Source organism: Agelaius phoeniceus, chromosome Z (genome assembly GCF_051311805.1).
Source record: "Agelaius phoeniceus isolate bAgePho1 chromosome Z, bAgePho1.hap1, whole genome shotgun sequence".
Classification (NCBI taxonomy): Eukaryota; Metazoa; Chordata; class Aves; order Passeriformes; family Icteridae; genus Agelaius; species Agelaius phoeniceus.
Window position 1 is genome coordinate 5,047,799 of NC_135303.1, and position 18,437 is coordinate 5,066,235.

Sequence of the window (18,437 nt, forward strand, 5' to 3'; positions counted from 1 at the left end):
TGATCTTGCCTAAGAATATTAATGTATTTCTCTGTCAGCCTTCATGTTACTATCTATTCCTTGCTGAACAATTTCACACATTTCACAAAAGGCTTTGATTGCTTAACAGAGCAGTTTTATCAGGACAAATGCAAATTACTATTTACAACACATTTTTGATTCTCATCTTGGCGTCAAATGGTGTTTCTCTGTTGCTACTCATTTAAGACTTCACTTAGACCTTAGAAATGAGGATTCACCTTATAAATTAAGAGTATTCACTCTGAGTAAATCTTGCATTCACTGTCTAGACTGTTGGAAGATGTTAGATTTCAGCATTCCCCTTATGCTGAGCAGCTTCAGATTCCTACAGAAGACAGATGTTTGGAATTCTTGAACAACTCTGTCTTGCCTAACAATACACTGAAGAATCACATTTCAGATGATGGTACTGCTTGTGTGACATCCTCCCATCTCCACTTTTTTGCAATAAAATGAAATGGAGAAAATACAGAAGAGGAAAGCAAATAGCATTTATTGTCTAAAGACACTTCTGTTCCTGAAGCAAATTTTAAGGTATTCCTTTTTACAGAAGCTGGGTGTATTTAGTAGAAATTACTCAGAACAGCAACTGGTTTAACCAGGAATATGCCCTTCTACCCCAAGAATGGAACTGATAAAGCAATTTCTGAATGACTTTATATAGGCACAAGGCAGCTTCTTCTAATTTTACCAGGTTAATCACAAAATTGGATACAGCCAAGTAGTTCATGCGTGCAGCTGTGCTGAATCAGACAAGCTTTAACAGAACAGTTTTAAGAAATTGTTAACAAAATACTCACACAGAAAAGTTTACCAGAGATAGAAAACTAGCAGCATGAAAACCGGGAATTGTTTATTTAAGACATCCTGGACACACTGTATTAATGTCTCTTACAGAATTCAGGTTAAACCCTGAGCAACTGGCAATCTTTTTCTGTGTCATAAAATGTAGTTCTCAGAATATTTGCATGCAGCTTTTTTGAGCACCTATCCTTCAGAAACACATGATACCTTTAAACACAAAGTTTTGTTTTCATGATGCTTAAAACAGGATTTCTGTCAGCATAACTTGTGTTCTGCCTCAAAACAATATACATTTTTGTGTGTTGTGTATTATTTTTAAAGTGTTCAGACAAGAAAACATTTTAAAAAATTTTAATATTGTTGTCTTTAATTCTGAAAACGAATAGAAAACAGTACATCTTCCCCTCTAATTGTAAACTTGTGAAAGACTTAGTCTAAGCATATTTTCACATTGACTTGGGCTAGGAATAGCCAGTTTTCAGGCAGAATTTCACACATGTGTAACACGGTTCCATGCCACAATCCCATTCTGTATAGTTCATGTGATCTAGAATGCACAATTATTCAAAAAACATACAAAACTTTAAAAAACCATGGACAGGCAGCATGTGCTGGTGTTGCTTGATAACTAGCTGATTATTAACTAGTCAATTGGCAGCTTCACATTAATCCGTGACATCAAGCCACAAAAAAATGAGACACCAAGTGAATACTCCAAGCATTTGTAATTGAACACTAAGTTTCAGTGTAATATGTAAGGAATATGACTGCTACCTTGCCCAAAGAGTTTGGGGTATTTTGTTGTAATTCTTCTTAAGTGTTAAAGAAAATAGTAATTTTAGCTTTCTAGGTACAGCGCATTTGAAATGAAGTTGGATTTCAAAGTGAGTTCAATGCTTTTGGTCATCTCCATGGAAATGTGACTACTCAGGCACAAGAAATTTCTTTGGTACTTTTATTTTTCTTTTCTCTAAGCACAGCATTGGTGACAGCTTTTCTAAATTTAGAGATGTACCTGGAACTAGAACTTTGTCTTTTCAAATCAGATCTCCCTCCACATTCTCTTTGGCATTCTGCACAAAGATTAACCTAACCCCTCTTTGCTGAACAATGCTCTTCAAAGCGGTACTCTCTGAAGAAAATAGTCTAATTTTGTAAAAATGGTTTATTCTAAAAATTGGCACATCAATGAAAAGATCCCCCTGAAAAGATTCTATTCTTATGTATTGTAACATCTCTAAAATGCCAAAGTTCTCAGTTATGAAGTGTACGCCACTTAGAACTGCTTCACATCTTGAGTAAAAAAAAGGATGCAACAAGCAAGAAAGCATCAAGATTTCAGCAAATGCTAATAAAAACTTTCAGTGCTTCTGACATTAAAGAGTGGTTTAGGTTGGAACAGACCTTTAAGATCAAGTCAAGCATTAACTCAGCATGGCTAAGGCGAACACTAAACCATATCCCCATGTGCAATGTCTACACACCCTTTTAAATCACTCCATGGATGTTTACTCCATCACCCCCCTGGACAGCCTGTTCCAATGCTTTTCACCTTTTCTGTGAAAAAATTCTTCCTAATATCCAAATTACCCCCCCTGGCCGAGTCTGAGGCCGTTCCCTCCGCTCCTGTCCCTGTTCCCTGGGAGCACAGCCCGACCCCCCCGGCTGTCCCCTCCTGGCAGGAGCCGTGCAGAGCCACAAGGGCCCCCTGAGCCTCCTTTGCTCCAGGCTGAGCCCCTGCCCAGCTCCCTCAGCCTCTCCTGGGGCTCCATTCCCTTCCCAGCTCCGTTCCCTTCCCTGCCCACGCTGCAGCCCCTCCATTGCCTGCGTGAGGGCCCAGAGGGGACCCAGCCCTCGAGGTGTGGCCTCAGCAGGGCCGGCACAGGGACGGGCCCTGCCCCGCTCCTGCTGCCACCCCAGGGCTGGCACAGCCCAGGGGCCATCGGCCTCTCGGCCCCCTGGGCTGTGTCCGGCTGCTGGCACAGCACCCCCAGGGCCTTTTCCAGCCCCTTTCCCCCATGCTGGAGCTCCATGGGGTTGTTGTGAGCTGAGGGCAGGACCCAGCACTTCCCCTGGCTGTCCCTCAGCCCATGGATCCAGCCTGGCCAGAGCCCTCTGCAGAGCCCTCCTGCCCTCCAGCACATCCACATCCCACCCAGCACCACCAGGTGCTGCCAGGAACTGCCTGAGGGGCCCTCAATCCCCCCATGCAGAGCTTTGGTGAGGATGTCAAACAGGCCTGGCCCAGCCCTGATCCCATGGGAGCCTCCCTGGTGCCAGCCCAGCTGGGCGTCCCTCCATGTCCCAGCGCTCCCGGCCCTGCCCTCAGCCCGCTCCTCCCCAGGGCACAGGGCCCTGTCCATGAGCAGCCAGTTCCTCCAGGAGATGCTGTGGGAGAAGCTGTCAAAGGCTCTGTGAAGCCCAGGCAGACACATCACAGCTCACCTTGGCACAGGAGGAGCTCAGGCTGGTCAGGCAGGACCTGCCTCTCCTAAACCCAGGCTGGCCAAGCCTGATGCCCTGGTTGTCCTGTCCCTGTTGCTGATGGCACTCAAGGTGACCTGCTCCATGGCCTCCCTGGCACTGAGGGATGTGACAGGCCTGTAATTCCCTGGATCCTCCTTCTGACCATTCCTGCAGACGCATGTCACATTTGCCAACCTCCAGTGAACTGGGACCTCCCCAGTTTGCCTGGAGTGCTGGTAAATGATTGGAAGTGGCCCAGCGAGCTCTCAGCACCCCTGGGTGGATCCCATCCCACCGCTGGGGAGTGTCCAGGTGTTCTAGCAGCTCACTGACCATTCCCTTGGGGATTACAGGGGTAACATTCTGCTCCCATCCCTGTGCTGCAGCTCAGACTGCTGACTAAACAAGGTAAATGTACTGTCTAGTATTCTTCCTAATGAAGTTTGTCTTTGAAAAGAAATAAGTGCATATGCTTGGAAAAGAAATCAGGCAAATAATGTCTAGAACCAAATGAACCAGAAGGTAACTACAAACCACTTGTAAAACACTAATGTGGCAAAAAACATCTACATCTCAAATGCTTGCAAATAAGAGTCCAAGTAAGCCAACCACAAAAATATTGATGTGTTTCTACTTGCTAACTAAGATTTTTCAAAGTGCCTGATAATATTTATAATGAGATAATATACTCTCATTTTAAAACATTTAAAAATATTTTAAAATATTTACTTTAAGAAATGAAGAAAATCTAGATGTGAATTACAACAATAGTTCAGTTACTTTCCGAGTTAAAGGCATTAAATTGGTACATTTTTACGATTTTACACAGTGCAATGTGATAAAGCCTTACTTAATGACTTTCTTATTTGGGACATGCTACAGTGAACACCTGACAATACAAATCAGTGTTATCAAAATGACACATAAGAACTGGGGGACAGGAAGATGTGAAACAAGTGATACAGTAGGAAAAAAAATATGATTGTCACATTTTTGAAACTATCTTTTTAACATATAAGCATTTGAAGTTGTTGTAAGTACAAAAATTAGTAAACTTTTAACCACTATAAAAATTCATAGTTTTAACTCACAAATCCAACATGTGCATTTACACATAGCTTACACAAAACATCCCAAAAAGGCAAACCACAACACAGCCCTGTTCTCCTTTCCTTAGAGGAGACTTCTTAGCCAGCCTAATCTGGAAGACACACATCTTCACGACCATCACAAGGATTTCAAGTCACTTATTCTGTTTTCTTTGCTTGTTTTTTCTTAGCACCCTCATGGTGCTGCTCAGAAGGCTGGTCACAGACTGAAGAGCCATTGGAAGATGTGGCACTTTCACCCTTCACTTTGGAAGGTGCCTTTCCTGAGCCAAAAAACATTTGGCACACTGCAGCCTCAATGGGAGCAAATGGAGAAGTTGCACATCTCGTCAACATCATTTTTACCTACGGAGAACAAGGATCAAGTTACAATAAAAGTTGTGATGGCTTCACAGGTAAACAAGCTCAAAGCTGAAGGGGTGTATGGCATTTTTACTTTCTACACAAGGATGAGGCTGTGCAATCACCAACGGAATTCTGCTCATTTTAGCTGAAACTGGGCAAAGAATGCTTTTTTTTCTGACCAACACTCTTCACACAGCTCTGAAGGAAATCTACAGGGAGGTCAGAGAGGGATTTTTCCTTGGGAACTGCAGCAATAGGACAAGGGGGAATGGGTACAGGGGAAACTTAAGCTGGATTCTAGGAAGAGATTTTTTATAGTGAGGGTGGTGAGATACAGGTTGCCCTGAGATGTTGCTGATGCCCCAACCATGGTAATGTTCAGGACCAGGTTGGATAAAGCCTTGACAAGCCTGGCCTTGAAGAGGATGTCTCTGCCCAGGGTAGGGGGATGAAACTGGATGATCTCTGAGGTCCCTTCCAGCCCTTAATATTGTATGACTCTATGTTTCTGTGAGCTATACACAAAAAATGTGCACAAAAAAACTCTCTGTAAGATTCATCATCCTGAGAATAAATTGCATTTAATGCCATACATGTAAGGTGAAGACCGACTTTTATGTGTAACTTTTGTGCCTTGTTCAAACTGAAAAACTAAATGGAGTGGCTTCCTTCCACTTAAACTGGAAGAATGGGATGTGTAATTCCATTTTGAATATATAGGTCCATAACCAGACCTTAATTAGACTTCCATATTCATTCCACAAAGTTCAGAGATTTAGGTGGGCACCCCTTAGGACACATAACTTGGAATCAGGATTGAAAAACCTGTTTTTCAGATCAGGGTACTGGACAAGTTTATATAGCAACAGTTTTTACAGGTTTCAGAGACATGACAAGTTTCTAGGAGACATTATTAAAGGACTATACCAGATACACTGTTGCTTTATTCATTTATTCGCTAAGTGGGTGCAAGTTCCTGACTGTCAGTACAACCATCAGTGTAAGGATTTAGTTACTCCAGTGCAGCTGGACAGCCAGCTCCTGTGGACACCTGCAATTTCTCACTTCCAGAATAACATTCCTTTCTTTCTTCATTCCCAGCATCTACTGTTCAACAATGCCTTTATCATTTCAGATGGAAAATCAAGGGGACATAAGCTTCAAGTCTTGGCTCCCCACAGTTGACTTCTGCAGAATTAAACTTGTCATCTCCTTCCCAGAAAGGAGACTGGCAACCACACTTCCACACATTCTTTGGTCTGTTCAACACCAGCTCTGAAGCTGTTAAAATTGCCAGATATCTGCTAACAGAGATTATGTTTTCTTATAAACTAGTAATCCAGAAGAAAGGCATCATCCTGGAAATGAACAAGACTGGAGGGACTGAAGACTTCAATAGAGAAGTAGTGTCTATTTTATTATGAAATAGTTACAGCTACTTCAAAGTAGTTTTGGCACGCTTTCCCTTCCCACCCAAACACTTACTTTGCGAATATTTTAAATCAAATGAGAATCCAGCTGGTTTGTTTTACAGACCCACTGGCAACTGCATAGGTACACACAAAAGACAGAGAACAGGAGAATTTCTTTCTACAAGGATAAGCTTTTTTTTTTTTTTTTGAGATTACAGACATACAAGCCTGGAACATCAAATACTGAGTGCCAAAATGCCTGATTTTTTTCTTTTCCTCCCTGTCCCCTGCATACATTGAACAGAATCAGTAAAAGAACAGGTCTTCCATTCTCCTCATGTACAGAACTCTAAACACATATCTTCAGCAGGAGCTGCCTCCCCATCAAGCAGCATGCATTTCAACAATTAAATAAAATATTTTCTGTTATTTGGTCACTAGCAACTTTCAAATTCTTACCTTGAAGACAACAAGAAAGATGGTGTATAAAAACACAAGGTTGTGTTTTGCTATTGGCAAGTACTGTCTGCGTTGCAGGGTGAAAAGAACTGCTCCTATCAAAGTTACCTTCACAGGGCTAGAAATCAAACAAAGAATGTTAATTTCTCTTCTCTGCTCCACAGTGGAAGCTGCCTGGAAAGCAATACATGTTCTTAAGTGTGCAAGATAATTATTTCTGAATAGAACTAATGAAAACTTGTGGTAACAGTGCTAAGATCCAAAATCCAGCTATAACTAAATTAAGATTTTCACTTTATATAATATTACTACACTTTCTGTCCATAAATCATCAAGTCCAGCACTACTTCAGACACCCAACAAACTCCTTTTTGACAAATACTCCTCAAATCAATGCTTCTATTCAGACTTTATATGTCAGCTTGATTCTCTTCTTCCTTTCCCAATATATCTTCTTGAAGAGTTAAAATTACAGAGCTCACACTACTTGGACTAGACATAAAAACAGGTTCCTATACCATACTCCAGGAGTTAGTCACTCCAAGGTGTTGAAGAGTAACACAGTCCAAGTCTTGGTCCACTGTAAAACTCCAGCAGCTCTGGGGCTGTATCAGCTTAAACCTGACTGAAGCCAGGCCTGTATTACCATTTTTTGCCAACAAAGCTGCGCAGACCTGAGACATGCAAAGATTTCCACTCTGTTTCCAGCTTACAGCAATCTTTGTTGTGGTACTAAATCCCTTCTGAAGTATGCAGCCAAAAAGCAGGAGAACTTTGGTCAGTCATCCAGAATTCTCTGCATTTCTTAATCTGCATGTGACATGTACAGGTGACATTCCTGTTATCACAGAGCATCTATTGTGGATCTGTTCTTCACTGTCTTTTCAGGAACCAAAAAACTACATCAAATTCCTGCTCAAGAAGCCCAAAAAACCACACTGTGTACACAGGCATCTCATCCATTTGCAAGATGTTTGATGTTTTTAACTCTGTAGCTTAGTTCAATTTAATGCTCTTAAGACTTATACATAAACAAAACTTTTTAGATCTTTTTTGAGTTACTTTGAGCCATACCCACAGTGGAAAAGGAGAATATATGCAAGTGATGCCAATCAGTAAGCATTGTTCTGGTGTTGCACCTGTAAAGACATTTTTATTTGTGTCTACAGTGCTATTTATGACAGTCACCTTTTCTTCTGTAAGTTTACTTTCAAGACTGCCATTTAGGCACTGATAAGAGAAAGCGAAATTCTAAATACTTAGAATTTCGGGAAAAGCCAACAATTAACACAATGCACAAGAAGTTGAAATATTGCCAAAGAGAAGGCAACAAATGTCTCTCCTGTTATTCTGTGTCTAGGAGTGGCGGCTGAAAAGCAAGATAGCTTTTTAAAAAAATAAAATTATGATTTTAAAAGACCTGACTGTAACCTGGGAAAGATCAAAAGAATTTTAGGAAATTATCACAGTGACCTTATCTTGACTTACAATAATAGCTTGTGGCTTTCCAGCCTGTTTCAATTCTCATTTTACAGAGAAAACCAGGAGGCATGTAATATTCCTCATTCTTTGCTCCTGCAAGAGAAGTAACTTTTCCCATCTTGCAGGTCATTTCTACTATACTGAATAACCAATTTGTACTTTCTCAAATAATTGATGTCTTTGGAGGAAAATAGCACTGGCAGCAAAAGGAAGAGTGACAGTGTTCAAAGGAAGCCATCTTAGTGATGCTCAGAACATACACCAAAATTCACTTGTGTATTTCTACTACCACTGTGCTTTCATTTTGGATAGAAAACCATGTCCCTGTAAGACAAACTGAGCGAAAACTGCTTTCTAGCAACTCCTCACTAGGTATTTACTACTTTCTGACAGGTTTTTGTTGACTTCTCTTCCCATTTGCAGCTTTTGGGCTGTGAACATAAAATGATTAAAACATCACTAAAAGTCCCAAAGTTCATTGTCCCATCTTTCAAAGGATACACACCAAAACAGAGTACAAATATGTCCTAATGGGTTTTTCTGGGATCTTTTTTTTGGCTTCAACCACTGAAAGTAAGCATCCACACCAGGAGCCAGCATAACAACAGCTAACTTGTTGCAGTTTTTAAAAAAAACTTACTAGGACATCTGCAGGAGCTCATTGGTTTCAGGTTTCCACACTCCTCTCACCAGCTGCTCAAAGTTGGAAATTAAGCCACCACCAGCACCTAAAATTGCAGAGATTTATGGCAAGTTTCCACTGACTGCTACCATCGCTATGCCACTGCTCCCAGAAAAACTCATGACACCAGGTGCTAAATGTGGCACCAAAGCCCAGACTTAAAAAGATTTAATCCAACCTCTCATACAAACAAGACTCAAACAACAGCATGAGACCTCAGAGGCTGAGAGACTCAGCAAGAAGCTCAGGTCTGCCTGCAAGTGACAGCATCTGAACTGATGCAATCATCACATTCACACGTGTTGCTTTCCACAGCAGCACAGAATCAAGCAGAAACAAGAGCTGCACAACTACTTTCTGAAGGGACCCTGATGCTGTGGCTGCAAATACAGCTGTCAGGAAGGTGGCTTCCAGAATTCCAAATGGCAGGCAGGCAACAAGGGTCATTCCTACGTTTAAAACCAAGTAATGGCTACAACATAAAAACCTAAGATACCCAGTTCTCTTCTTCAGCCTCATGCAAGGCAATAATGTTGTTGGAAAGTTCAGCAACAGCTACACAGAAGATTTACTTCTTTATTGTCATCAACTGCCCATCCTGCAAGCTCTCCTAAGACCTTCTGAAGGGAACTCCCCTCCAAGTCCTTCAATGTCACCTTAATTCAGGCAGAAAATCTGCAGCACAGGCTTTTTCCTTCAGGGGACATCAGACTGCATCAGGACTACCATGCCCAGCACAGCAAGGATGGTGCTACAGTTCTGCTGTAGGGGCTAGACATTTAAACACCACCCCAAAAAACCCCAAACCCTCAGAACAAGATGCTGTGCACGTTACCTCTGGCCCAGCCCACAGCCACCATGATGAGACAGGCATCTTTGTAGACGGTGTCTGCATGTGCAATGCCATCTGTGATCTTCCAAGTCCTTGTCACTTCTTTCATCCCTGCCACCAGAAGACGAAGAGGCAGAAAGGAAAAGCAGCGGCAGAATATGTCTTCTGGGCAGTAAAACACCAGATACCTGAAAATCATCAGGAAGAAAACATTAGCCACACTTTTGCTAAGGAATTATTTTTTCGTAATCTTTAAAGATATTTTTGGAATGTGTCTAGCAATGCCTGATATACTACTGACAACTCCAAGTCTCGTGGCACACATCTTGGAACAAATTTGAAAAGCTTCTGAGCACGCCTGAGCTTTTGCACCACAACCAAGCACTACTGCCTCACTGTCACAGAGAAAAATCTGTTCAAGTCCATGTGAAACAGCTTTACATTTTTCCAATTGTTCTGCACCTTACATATCACATTTTTATAATTCAAGTCATTAAAGTGGTATCTGATTGACTTTGTGTGGTTTGAGTTTATCTTGTGAGTTATTTTTTGTTTAGATTGGTCTAGGGGGGTTGTTTTGTTTTGGTTTTTTGTTTGGGATTTTTTTTTAATAGGATTACAACAGGGTGGTAAATTAAATGCTGACTCTGTGCTTCCAGACTGTAGGTACCTGGAATTATATAACTTCAGTAAGAATGCCTCCACTAGTTAATGTCATACTACATGAAATGCATGGCTATATTTAAACACATTTAACATCTTAGTACTCACCAATTCTAGCTTTTACAGCTTGCCAGTTACAAGCACATTTCTTTATTCAAAGCACTGAAAGAACACTACACAAAATATCTTTGATCAACTTGCTTTTAAAACCAAGTAAAGATGGCTAACAGTTAAATCCTAAGTGACAGTAAATTTTAAAAGATCAGATTATGTAGTGTTTTATTATATGTCTTCAATAATAAATAAAATTCAGTTCTTACTGAGACATTCTCAAAAACTCAATCAAGATTAAGTATCTTGATTAAGTTGTCTTAAGTAGATTATTTCAATACAGGAGTAAGAGTAATAATTGCATAAGAGCACAGAAAGTGTTTAAAAGGAAGGATAAATTTTGTTTTCTTAAAAAAAAAAAAAAAGACATTGCCCCTTTAAGGTTTTTGATCTCAATCCTGCCTACCAAGAATTTGTGAGGCCCTTCCCTTTATCTCTTATTGTAAAGATAAAGATATTGTAAAGATGCCTCTGTATGCAACCAGGCTTCAGCTGATATGAAGCCAGAGATGCAGAGAGAGAATGTATTTTACAGGCTACTGCAAAAAACCGTTTAAGCCACCTACTCCCAAGACAACTCACACCAGAATTAATTTAGATCTGCAGAATGTGGGTTTAGGACCCTGAAGCGCTGGTGACAGGACTGAGGCTGGCCCTGAAGGCCCACCACGGCGTTCCTGCCTGTAATCTCTGCTAACAGCAGATGCCGCTGTCCTACAGACTATTCCGGAGCATTCCCCAAGCCCAGCACGACTCCACTCACTTTCCAGTCCCAAGTGTGGCTTGAGGAATGCCATGGTGCACGATCTGGGACCAGGAATTAAGGTCACTACAGTCAGGAAGAGGGGGCTTTGTAGAGCTGGAAGCTTAAAACGTTTTGTAACGTTTGCAGCTCCTCACTAAAACCTCCTTTAATTTGTGCACAGCAAATCACATTTGACCACAGCGAGTTAAACAGAAATCCTGCTCTCTTCAAGTGTACTCCTAGCTCGTGTCACTTGATGAAACAAGCAATCAGTCTGCCCACATCAGACTGACACAACCACAGGCAGGTTCTGTTAATAATTCACTAATAATACATATAATTAATTTCACCAAATTAAATATGTCATCTTCTATTACAACACAAAGACCATAAAACTAACACATATACCCAGAGAGACAGAAACACTTGCTTTCATGTTAATGAATTTGCAATTGTAAAACTTATGGGGCAAGTGGAACTAAAGGATTTTAAGCAGGTCAGACTATCCAAATATAGTGGTTGAGATTTCTAAATTCAAAACCCCACTGCTGCTCGCAATTTTTCTTAAGCTTGAAGTTTTCCTCAAAGATCATTTTCTGGAACAAATGAACTCCACCAGAAGACCATATTTACATGAAAATAACTCCAGAATGTTTTTTTAACTCCAAAGCAGGCCAAAATGCCTAATACTTGATTCAATTATACAATTCAGCTAGCTACTGTCTTCCACCACAACACACACCCATCTGGGACAGAATGAAATACAGAAAAAAAAAAAGTGTCTGGTAGTAGGAACTGAAGGAAAGATATGTCTTGGAAAAAGCCAAAATTTTTACATCAGCCAGGTTCTGATCTTCAATAACTACTTTTTAAAAACTTGGCTGCATTTATGACATACTTATGTTCAGTAAATCAACAACTGAATAACTTTATTAAAAAGTAATGTTTGCACCTGTTTGACCAGGAATACTAAAAAAACCTAAGGCAAGTCTAATCTAGCAACAGAGCATTTGGTAACACAACAGGCTGTAAGAGCTGCTCTCTGTTCCCAGAGAACAGGATCATAGCTGCTGTGACACTCTGGATGAAGAGACAGCATCCAAACCCACAACACTTTTAGTAAAAGCTCTGATTTACACCGAACCCCGATGGTACAGTATCAGTTTACAGCATTCACCTTCCTTAGAGCCAATATCACTCATCTTACCCAACTGTGGCTGCTTACCAGACTGAGGATGCCAGTAGAATATTTATGGTCTTTGCCAGAAATGCTACTGGAGGTTCACCAAGCATCAAGGAGGACAAGACTGAGCCCCCAAAGCAATAAAGCATTGCACTAAACCAGCAGGCCAAGGGACTTCGGACCGACACTTCCACAACTCCTGTGGAAAAAAAAAAACCAACAACATGTAACATTCTGCATAAACAGGAATGAAAACTGGAGAACAACATCATGTTTTAAAGGTCAGTATTTTTCAATTTAGTTCCTTCGGGTAATGAAAAATCCTCCAGCAATCAGCAGGCTCTCATAGGAAAATTTTTCAGAAATACAAACCCCAGGGCAGGGTGACTTTAACTTCAACTCCTAAAGAGAAGTGAAGGCTGACATGAAGTGTTTACTGAATATGTTTTGTGCATTAGTTTGTTATATCTAGATACCAAGAGGAAAAAGCTTTCAGAGCATAGCAGTGAAGTCTTGTTGTAAACAGCCTGGCACAGGGACACGCTTTCAAATTTGTATTAAGAACACCTAAGTGGCTAATCTAAACAGGATTGCTGACATTTGGAGAGTTATTCTAGGAATTCCATTTCTGCTTTTGAGTGTTCCAAGAATTCAAGGTAACTGTTTTCCCTTCTTTTCTCACAATATGCTGCTGTGATTGCTGGGCAAAATGAAAACTGCATCCAAGATAATTATCAAATCGTTTTCAGCTGCACTCTTGAACAGAGGAGGGGGGGGGAAAAGGTTACCTTGAACCATAATAATAAATGTAAATTTCCCTATTTATTAAAAGATTGACAGTTTGGTTTACTTCATCATCTTTAAAATGAACAATCATTTTAAAGTGCAAGTTAACTACGCCAAAAAGAGTACATAATATTCAAAGATTATACTGGAGGTATTGGGAAGTATTAACCATTTTTACAGGTAAACAACATTTTACCAAAGCTAGAAATATGCTCAAGTGGTTGTTTTGACTATTTCCTTCCACTTTAAAAGTTCAGTGTTGCCAAAGCTTCCCCTTTACACTTAGTTCTGAGCTGTTTGCCTGAACAAGTTTAATTTTCTGTAGTCCAAAGGCTGAAGTTCACAAAAGCACTACTGTCTGCCCCAAAATGAAATCTGACATCTGTTCCCAATTCAGAGTAGAAGCTTTAGTTTATCAGGCATTTCTGTGGGAAAAGAAGCTTCTACCAAAGATGAGAGGCTCAAATATTTAAAAAAGCATACAGCACTCTCTCAATTCATTCAATGCATTAACAAGTTTTGGTTTTAGTGTTCCAGTTTTAGTGCTGGCATAGATACCAAGTAATGCAGCACTATCTAAATGCACATAAAACAGCCAATTTATAAAAATGAGCATTCCTCAGCACTACAGAATACTTAAATATAAAATAACATCTCTTTTATTTTTAACTATTTTGCAATTTATTTTTCAAACTGCAGTACCCAGTGCTCCCAGTTAAGACACTTGCAAATTATTAATGGCTTGTGCTTACTACTTTTGGACTAGGCTTAAAATTAGGTCTCTGTTCTCTCTTCAGAGCCATTCTCCTGCCTTCCAACAATCACCAGCTTCTCCACGCTTCCTTTGCCCCACAACTAGCAGCAAGTGGTTTTCAGTTTTAAGGGCACATCCAGATTGCCCTCTGGCAGTATGCTCCACAGCAGAGCAGGTAAATGTCTTCATTTTACAAGTAAAAGGTCAGGAAACTGGAACCTCTATTGCACTTCAACATTTTTCTGTTGGTCAGCACTAGAAATGGCTCAAATGTCAGTTTTTAACAAGGAGATATATATATATATATATATATATCCTTGTTTCCTAACAAGGAATGTACACAATACAGAAGACAATGAGGCAAAAAAGTTGATACTAGTTTAAAGATCATCTCAGCATTGCTAGTTAAATTGTTACTAGGGTGTAGCCTTTCAGAAGACAAATTCAGTTTTTAAGTAGGTCACATGTTTTTATACAAAGTGGTCATTTATATTTGTCCTCTGATGCATCCTCTAAAATTAATGAGGCATCACACAACCACGCAATGGTGGATCTGCCAGAAGGCCACCAGCCCTGCAGATGTACACTTCTGAAAGTTAGGGAAAGGTTTCAAAACACAAGGACTAATTTTGAATACGGTTTTAAGAATTGTTCCTGAACAATAGTAACATTAAAAAACAAACAAACAAAACCAAGGGAAAAAACTCAAAAAACCCCAAACAAAACAAAAACCCAAAAAAACCCCAAAGAAAACAAAAAAAAACCCAAAACAAACACACAAAAATACGCAAACAAACAAACAAAACAAACCCTTAACCAACTAACTATTTGTGTCAATAGGATTATAACTGCTTCAAACTTTTCTGCATGATCCAAATAGGCAATAATGCACACTACACACACATCTAGTGAGCACACCAGGAAGATTTGTACATATTTTGTCTAGTACCCCATTCAACCACCTAGAATATCCTTAGTTAAGATAAAGGATTTATTGAGTCAGACTTAACAGAGCAAAACTATGCTGAAGCGAAATTATTTCTCTTCAAATCACCTCAAACACATCAGGAACAAACCAAATATGACACATCCTCAACCACCACCACCTTTCCCTGTGCCTCCATCCCAAAAAAAGAAAATTGCCTGTTCTACACCTGGCTGGAGTTGCAAGCAAGCAACTCCTAGGCCATCCTCAAAGCACTAATCAAGAACTTTTCTTTTAAAACATACAGAAGGCAACAAGTTGGTTCTCCTGTCACAAGTGAGCAGGAAAGCCTGGCTAGGAGGATTGGGAAAGTCCCAGTTAGTGTGCACCCATCCATGATCCAAATGCCCACACTGAATCTGATTTTAAGCAGTGGGGGTGGGTTGGTATTTTAATGAGACAGTAATCTGGGATAAAGTAAATGTGGCTGTAACTTGACCACATACTTCTTACATCACCAGGCACTCAAGGCTATCCCGTAATTTCCCTGTCAAATATAGCTACTGTTGTAAGTTTCCAAAAGGAACATAGACAGCATTAATCGACGATAATATATCCATACTGAGTATTCATAATAACTGCTATTTCAGTTATGATTTAATACTCAGTTAAAACCACTTGGGAAGTGAGAAACAGGCCAGCAGGCAGTCACCTGGATTACAGTTATTAATTCCAACTATTAGAAAATACTCAGGAGTTCTGAACTACCAGCTATTAAACTGAGAAGGAAAAAAAAAAAAAATAGGAGCATGGATCTGACCAGACTTTGGATAGCAATTTTCTTTTCCTAAGTGTTGTCTCACTACAACTAGGCCCAGAGGCCTCTCATCCTCATCTTTAGGTGTGCCCATTCCAGAGGAAAAGTTTAAAAGCATTGCATGATAATGTCAGAAAGTCTCTTTCTAAATGGAACCGACACAATACACAATGCCACAGCCCAGTGCCCGTCAAAAATTTTAGCAGCATTAACAAAGTTTGGTGAAGATTCTAGAATGCATAAGCACTTTACACCAGTCTCCACAGTCTGTTAAGTGCATTTCCTCAGTAGATGGTCAAAATTCACCTTGAACAGTTAGGAAGGGACCAAAGAACAAGCTCTCACTAAACAAACAGGGCAGAGCCCTAGAAATCTAGGAGCAGGAGCTCCCAAATTCGCCCTGTAATCCCAAAAGCCAGCTCAGTTTCCTACACAGTTACTGTACACGTGTCTAAACCCACACCACAAGTAGCTTGATTCTAAACACAGAAACAAGGCCAGTGCCTACATTTGTGACAGAAAAAAACAAAAACAAACAAACAAACAAAAAAACAACAACAAAACAAAACAAAACAAAAAAAAAAAAAAACAAAGAAAAACAGGCTTGGGGTTAACAGCCAGAGTAAAAATGATTTTCTGGAAGAGAGCATGCAGACTGAAATGCCATGATGTGCTCTTATACAAAACCTTGTTAGTGGAAGTGGAAAGCTTTGCTAAATTCACTTTACAGTCCACGGGGTACAAGGCTGACAAGCCACTGGCACAGGACCTACCCGTGAGAGTCCTGAGCTGTTTCCTACAAGGCAGAAAGGCCTTAACACCCCCCTGCACAAACAGGGTGTGTGAAGGATGTAAAGTCTAGCTAATCTCTCCTCTCAGATGCAATTCTGGGCACAGAGATACTGTCCTGTGTTACACGCACATTCTCTGCATAAACCCAACTTCGGGGGGCTTCAGCCCTTTTACTCCTGAGACCTCAAAACTGAAACAAACAATCAAATAACTGAATTAAAAAAAAACTAAAAGCTTTCCGACAAAACTCTTGGCTGATTTCGCCAGCGCCTCTTAAGTTCTGGAAAGCGAGAAAAGCTTTGGCTGGGTGTCTTTAGCGGGCAGTGAGACAACACTTATGGACAGACCGGCTAATGCAGACGGCAGACAATCCCATTTGCACGGCCACGAGGTATCCGGGACGGCGGCTCCCTTCGGAGCCCCATCCTCACCCTGCCGGGGCTGGGCACCCTCCGGGACACACGGGGGAAACACCGGGATCCGCATGGGGGGTGTGGGGTGTCCGCCCCGTCCCGCCCGCCCCGCTCACCCCGCTGCTCCTTCAGCGCCAGGACGGAGGCGACATAATGCGCCAGGTCGAAGAAAGGGAACATGCGGAGGCGGGAGAAGCTCAGCGGCACCTGCCACAGCTCCATAGCCGGGCACGGTGCTCCCGGAGCGGCTGCCCGGGACGGCAGAGCCCTGAGGACGCGGCTTGGCCGCTGCCGGCCGCCGTCAGCGCGGGGCGGGGCGGGCGCGGCGCCTCACGGGGCTGTCCCTCCCTCAGCCCGCGGCTCCGCTCTCCGAGGTGCCTGCCCTGCCTTTTGTTTGCCTTTTTTTGGTCAGAATGCTGGTAGTCCTGCTCCATGCACAGTTTGAGGTCGGTTGTGGCCTCCCTCAGAGCCCCAGTTGCGTTTGTGTTGCTTCCCTGCGCACTGTGCACAGGGCGCTACACTTACCCTGATACATTGTTTGTTTGTTTGTTTGTTTGTTTTTATTTTTCTTTCCTGTTGAATATGTCTGAAGCTTATCAAGAGCATTACCAGCCTGACGGTCGGTTCCACATGTGGTCTTTCCCAGGTTGATGCTGTCTGAGGTTACTGAGGTTGTTAATGTGCACCAGATGCTGCCAGAGCTCAGCAGAAACACTTTAATCCATCTTTACTTCCATTTTGATAGTGAGGGCTAACTTTGCCTCCTTAAAGTTCTATATCCAGTGTTGCACCAATCCCACAGTATTTCCAGCAAAGCCAGTTTGCTCATGAACTACCCAAGTGAAACATTTTTGAAGATCCGTAACTCCAATATACATGACATTTGCTTTTTCTTTGTTTACCAGACTCGGAGGATCTGAAGAAAATTCATGTAATCAGATGGTTGGGGCTGGAGGTCTTAGGGAGATTAATCCACAAACACCAGAGGTTTATGTCCAAAAAGGAGACAGAGGAGTCCTTTTACTTTATTCAAATAAAGGGAGAGGCCATGGGGCATTCCCCTGTGATCTCTCAAATTTTTGGAGGATGCAGCCTCCTTTTTATCCCAATTTCCCTTCTCTCTTTCCCCATTGGCTGAGGTACTTGAGAGGTACAGACTTCCCAATACGCCTGATACCAAAGATTTCCCTCTAATGTATAACCCTCCCTTTTAATTTTTAATTCTTATGGAATTCAGGGGTTTTTCTTCTTCATTGTTTCTTTGGTCTTTCAATGTCTAATTTCATCTATCAGCAAACCTAAAAACCTTGTAAAAGCAAATATCTTTTTCCGTTCATCAATCAGTGGAATCCTTCCCATTGTGTCTTTTCTATCCCAGTGCTGGTTTTATCTACCAGCAGACCCAGAGCTTGTTTGTGAAGACAAATCCACTGTTCTTCTCAGAGGGGACCTTAATACTCATTTATGGGCAGGAATACCTTCCACAATCCCAGGTTTCTCCAAGCTCCATCCAGCCTCGCCTTGGACTCTTCCAGGGATGGGCAGCCACAGCTTCCCTGGACACCCTCTGCCAGGTCCCACCATCCTCACAAGGAACAATTTCTTCCTCATATCTTATTTAGATCTATTCTCTTTC

At 41.4% G+C, this 18,437-nt stretch overlaps 1 protein-coding gene across 1 annotated transcript; it reads right to left on the bottom strand.

The window, feature by feature from the left end:
• Window positions 1–492: 492 nt before the first annotated feature.
• TMEM38B (transmembrane protein 38B) lies at window positions 493–17,109 on the bottom strand. Its single transcript, XM_054653385.2, has 6 exons — window positions 16,918–17,109; window positions 12,357–12,513; window positions 9,616–9,800; window positions 8,739–8,826; window positions 6,617–6,734; window positions 493–4,745 (listed from the first exon to the last, which is right to left on the bottom strand). The coding sequence occupies exons 1-6, from the start codon at window positions 17,021–17,023 to the stop codon at window positions 4,539–4,541; spliced, it is 861 nt and encodes a 286-aa protein (XP_054509360.1). The 5' UTR covers window positions 17,024–17,109; the 3' UTR covers window positions 493–4,538.
• Between the last annotated feature and the right edge of the window lie 1,328 nt (window positions 17,110–18,437).

Excerpts from the sequence above, each read along its gene's own strand:
- TMEM38B (XM_054653385.2), bottom strand. The coding sequence starts at position 17,023 with ATGGAGCTGTGGCAGGTGCCGCTGAGCTTCTCCCGCCTCCGCATGTTC. Across the intron at positions 12,514-16,917 it reads GGCGCTGAAGGAGCAGCGGG|GAGTTGTGGAAGTGTCGGTC; the intron begins GTGAGCGGGGCG and ends TTTTTTCCACAG. Across the intron at positions 6,735-8,738 it reads GAGCTCCTGCAGATGTCCTA|CCCTGTGAAGGTAACTTTGA; the intron begins GTAAGTTTTTTT and ends TTTGATTTCTAG.